Raw genomic sequence first — 5817 nt, 5'->3', positions numbered from 1 at the left:
TTTTGTTTTGTTGGGCTTTCCAAAGACTAAAATGCATGTGCTATCTTAGCTGGGAAAATGTTGGAATTAAATAGGTACTTTAACAAATCAAAAGAACAGACCCAAACATCCTCTTTTTTTGCTGGCTTTAACTTTAACGGTGGCTACTACAGTTACTTCCATTTAAACAGCTATGAAAAGGAGCAGCTCACGGGGGTCTGGAGTAAAAGTTAGAATATAATTTTAAATACTTGAACAATACATTTTTATTAATGTATTGTTCAACTTTGTAAAAGTTGAAGAATTGTAAAGGTTCTTAAAAACGTAACGCGTATGCGCGCGAGAAACCGTATGAAAACAGTGAGACGTGACGCAACGCAACCGTGATGGCAGTCTCTCGCTCGTTTCGATTGACCAATAATATAAAGGGCTGTAAATGACCGCTAAACACGTCCTGTGTGAAAAGGCCTTTAAGTTTAATATGTTGAGAAGCCCAGCCGAACCCACAACATTCGCGGCGGTTTGGTAAAGTGAGGAAGGCGCTCTCTGACAGCGCGTGAAGGAGGCGTATCATTACTCTCAGTCATGAGGTTCCTCCGCTCGGGACTGTTTTTAATCAACCGTGGGGCTCAGCAGCTCTGAGAAGAAGAAAGAAGCCTTCAGAGAAACTTTTCACTCTGTTTGGACACCCGGGACTTCACGAGACTTCACAACCAGCTCTGACGCGCGTCGAATTAGTTCAAGCTTTTCCACGATAATGTCCTAAAGCGTTCCTCAGATATGTGCGCTTTAACCCAGCGCGTCGGATTCCTGAGCTGCGCGTTTGAGCGCTTGTCGCTCGACAGCGCGCCGTGATCCGGAGGGATGATGTGGGGACCAAGCGCGCATTCCCAATGGTATGTGTCTTGACTCTTGCCAGGAACGTTTGTGCAGAAGTGGGAATGCTTTTCCGTGGGATCTGGGCGCTCCGCCGGAGGTGCTGCACTGGTCCCCTTCTGCTGCTGGGGATAGCGGTCGGGCTGTTTTACCACACTGTGACTATGCACCGGGACAGAACTGAGTTCAAGTCCAGTCAACGGGACCAAAGGAACAAATCTGCGGTGTTTGATTATAAACTACTCCTCAAGAACCCAGAGAGACTCGTATCTCTACTAGAAGCATCACAGACAGACAGTTTTGTAAGTGTGATACTTTCTTTTATGTTTCAAAGCTGTTTATAGTTTATTATTTCATCTTTGCCTAATAATAATGCTGATGAAGATGATGATAATAATAATAATAATAATAATAATTATTATTATTATTAGGGATTATTAAAGTACAAATATTTATGTATATTTATCTATAATATTTAGTATTCATTATCTTAAAATGTAATGCATGTATAAAATAGTTCTTTGTAGTACTGAAAAAAATATATTTAATTCTCATAATATTACAGCATTCATTTATTTAAATATAATTATTTATTAATGTATTGTTCATGTATTTAATGTTAAATCTAATGCATAATTAATACAGTTAAAATTTAGAAAAATAGAATATAAAATACCCATAATATTACAGCATTATATTTACTTTTTATTAATGTATTGTTCAAGTATTTAATGTTAACTCTCATGCATAATTAAAATAGCTTTTTTATAATACAAAAACATTTTTAAATATTTGATACTCAATATTACAGCATTAATGTATTTAAATGTAATTATTTATTCATGTATTATTTATGCATTTGTATAATGATTGAATGTATTATTCACTGTGTAATTAAAATAGTTTTTTATAATGCTGAAAATATTTACAATATTTAATACACATAATATTACAACATTAATGTATTTACATTTTATTATTGCATTATTATTTGTATTTAATGTTAAATTTAATGCTTAATTAAAAGAACAATTTGGAATGCTGAAAACAAAATAGAATATTTAAGTCATAATATTACAGGATTAATGTATTTAAAAGCAAATTATTTATTAATGTATTATTCGTGTATTTAATTTGACGTGATGCATAATTAAAATAGTTATTTATAATACTGAAAAAGTATTATTTATTTATAATACTTTAGAATATTTTATACTCATAATATTACAGCATTTATATTTAAATGTACTTATACTTGTTTATGTATTATTTATGTATCTAATTATAATTTTAATCCACTTTGTTCAATGCACTATTTTTATTTTTTTATTTTCTATTACCTTTTCATAGTAATAGTTTATTAGTTTAAATTTTTCCCAGGTATTGCTATAGATTTCAAAACAATGGATGTGTCACTACACTTCAGCTGTTACAGATGTTCAAACAAGTTCTCATCACTTGCAAAAAAGCTGTTGCTTTAGGATTTTCGTCTTTCCTCCTTTCAGCATGAAACCCAGTTAAAAATAGCCAGCGAGTATTGTTTATTTATGATGGTTGTCTTTGTTGGGGGTATTTTAGGAGGAGAAACTCAAGGCTGGACATTCATTGGTTTAAGAGAGCACATGAAGGAGGGGTTATTTATGAGTGCACACATGCTTTCGTTCGAACGCTGGGAAGATTGACATCTGCGGGGAAGTGTTATGTCAGTATGGGATAGAAAGATCTGCAGAGAGATGCCGGGAATAAAGTACAGCTGTCATGGGATGCCCAGCCATAGGTTTATTTACGACTTCTGTACGAGGAGGTGGAGCATGTGTGCGCGCGAGAGAGAAAGAGTGTGCAAAGCATAGAAAAAAAGTGAGAGAGAGAGAAATTGGGAAACAGATTTAAGGCCACTGAGGCAGAAGATGAGGGCAGGAAAGCAATGAGAGGTGAGAGAGGTTTAGTTTTAAGCTGGGACTGCGGCAGTATGCCTTCCCATAATCCCGCACTAACTAACTCCTAGCAGGAAGTCAACACTGAGAACCATGACAGCTGTCCTCAATCAGCTGTTAGTGAACCTTACTTGAGTGTGTGTATGTGTGTGTGTGTGTTGAGTAGGATAGAGTTATCAGTCTGTGTGACCATCAGTAGCTCTCTGATGTGTTTGGAGAAGGACTGTGCCCTGCAGTGTCTGGTGCTGCCATATAAAAGTCATAAACATGTAGGTAACAGAGTTGAGCAGGAAGTGAAGAATTACCCATTGCATTTGTGGGCATCATGATTGTGAGTGTATGGGAGTTTGTATGGATGAATTAAAGATTCTGGGCATTTGTTGTGGAAGTTTTCAGCCTCTCAGCAACTGGAGTGAGATAATGTTTGTTGTGTGAATTAGCATAATGTCATTTCGCATTAACATATATTCATAACGTTCATTTGAAGAAGATGCCTATTCCCATGGTTGCTGTGCGGACTGTGAAAAGTGTGAAAAAGTTTTCCCATCCTGCAAACCATTGCTGTCTCGTTGTCCCTGGAGACCGTTGGAGGACGTTCATTCATGTTAACGAAGTCACGTCTGTCTGTGCTTTTGGACCACCTGGTTCTGATCCAGGATCAGACAATTGCATTCACTTTCAGCTGATTAACTTCTAGTGTTTACACACACACACACACACACACGGTGAATGTGAATAACTGCTTTGACTGCTGCCATATGTCAGTCTAATATAAACCTCACTATGTAGTGTTTAGACATCACCCTTTAACAGCCAGTTGGAAGGTCGTATAGTCACATATTAATCTCACACAGTCTGCTCTATACATTTTTTAAAATAAATATAATATTTATTTTTATCTTACATTTTTAAAATGTATTATTATTATTATTATTATTATTATTCATAGGTCTTAAGTATTAATGTTTGGCACTATTTTTAAAGTGATCAGGCTTATGTTGATCACTTAGCGAATGATAAAATGAGCAAAATATCCCATGAACTTTGGAACCTAGGGACCTAATACTGTAGAGAAGTTCAGTGAATAATACAAAATAATAATTTAAGAATATAGAAAAAATATAAATTTAAATATATAAAATATTGTTATAATACCGGAAAATAGTTATATTTAGTACTCATAATATAACAGCATTAATTATTTAAATTTACGTAGTTATTAGTGTATTATTCATGTATTTCATTTTAAATTGAATGCATGATTAAAATATAGTTATATATAATACAGAAAAAATATTTGTAATATTTAATACTCATAATATTACAACTTTAATGTATTTACATCTAATTATTTATTTACATTTAATGCATAATTAAATAGTTATATATAATACTAAACAGTATTTATAATGTTTAATGCTGACAATATTGTATTATATTGGATTTAAATTTAATTATTTATTAATATATTATTCTTGTATTTAATATTAAATTTAATGCATAATTAAAATATAGTTCTATATGATACTGAACGAAATTCATAATATTTAATGCTCACAGTGTTGTATTATATTTTATTTAAATTTAATTATTTATTAAAGTGTTATTCATGTATTTAGCTTTGAATATAATGCATAATTAAAATATAGTTATATAATACTGAACAATATTTCTATTTTATACTCATAATATTACAGCATTCACGTATTTAAATGTAATTATTTATTAATGTATTATTCATGCAGTATAAAGGGCATTAAGTCAAACCTCTGCTGTGACATTGCTGTCAGGAGACATTGTAACCTACTGTCTAGCACATGCTATACATGTTATAGTCTATATTAGGCCTGTGGTTTGCACGAACAACTGCACTCCATCACTGTTGGGCTGAACGCTCCCCAGAGACTCACGTTCAAGTACGCTGAGAGTTTATTGTCTGCCGTTTTGACTGTGTGGGGAGAGGACAAGTACAGGAGGTCAGCAAGTAGCGCTCACTTCTTTTCTACACCATGAGTTGCATTGTTTTAGAGGGTCTAGATGTGGCATAGAGGCGGGTTTGGTATGTTATGTGTTTGTGAGTGTGTTTGATGCGGTTTGTGTCGAATGGGAGAGAGGAGAGGAAAAAGGGTTATTTTTATATATAGGGGCCTCTCGACAGCCATGATTAACCTCTGAACCTTATACAGGGAGCCAGTGGTAACAGAACCCCTATCCAGAGTGGCACAGAGAGAGAGAGGTATTTGTGGAGGGGGAGGAAGAGCGAGGAAAGTGCAGAAAAACAGGGAGAAGTAGTTTGTGGGGGGAAAGCTTGAATAAAATGTTGAGCCAATGCCAAACGTTTAGCCAAGTAAACCATTCACTTTGCATGGACAAGCAGAGTTCGAGGTCTCCTCTGAATACTAACAGAACCCACGTTTTGTTTTCTTCCTTCTTTCCACATCTCAAGCGCTCTCTTGAAGTCTAGGACATGTTAACCTGACCCAGCTGTGCTTCGCGCTGGGTTCAAATATTGAATCTGGATTGCAAAGTCTAATTCTGTTCATTTCTATGCAGACAATTCCTTAGAAGAATGAAATATCACGTTTTACACAAAAAGTCTAATAAACACTTTATCCAGCAAGCAAGCACTTCATTATGCTAATGGTGGACTGTTTATGGTTTACCAAGGAATGTAGCAACTTAGCACATACAATCACTAATGTGTGTTTTACAAAGCTTTGAAGGCAGCTCCAATAAGAATCTAAAATAAAATAGATATATATTTATATGTAGACATATTATTTTAAATGTATACATTTACCATTACAATGGTTTCAAAGGCAGCTCATTTTGAATTTAACATTTGAATTTATATATTTAATTGTGACATATGACATTCTTAAGACAGAAGGCATTATTAAATGTATTTAAATTTATATTAATGCATCTATATTATTTACTATATTGTAAATTTATTCATGTACAGTATTATTATTATTAGTGCATGTGCATACATACTAACATACAGTATATGCAGACTGTATGTATA

General features: G+C 34.0%; 1 protein-coding gene across 2 annotated transcripts in view; it reads left to right on the top strand.

The window, feature by feature from the left end:
• Positions 1-383: 383 nt before the first annotated feature.
• Positions 384-5817, top strand: part of LOC107658798 (cadherin-like and PC-esterase domain-containing protein 1) — a 61030-nt gene continuing 55596 nt past the window's right edge. For both annotated transcript variants that reach the window (XM_016447448.1, XM_016447447.1), the window contains exon 1: positions 384-1157. In XM_016447448.1, the coding sequence (XP_016302934.1) occupies positions 873-1157 (285 nt within the window). In that variant the 5' untranslated portion in view covers positions 384-872. The remainder of the gene's footprint in view (positions 1158-5817) is intronic.

This window comes from Sinocyclocheilus anshuiensis, unplaced genomic scaffold (assembly GCF_001515605.1).
Source record: "Sinocyclocheilus anshuiensis isolate Anshui unplaced genomic scaffold, SAMN03320099.WGS_v1.1 scaffold283, whole genome shotgun sequence".
NCBI classification, from domain to species: domain Eukaryota; kingdom Metazoa; phylum Chordata; class Actinopteri; order Cypriniformes; family Cyprinidae; genus Sinocyclocheilus; species Sinocyclocheilus anshuiensis.
This window is presented reverse-complemented; position numbering and strand designations above follow the sequence as displayed.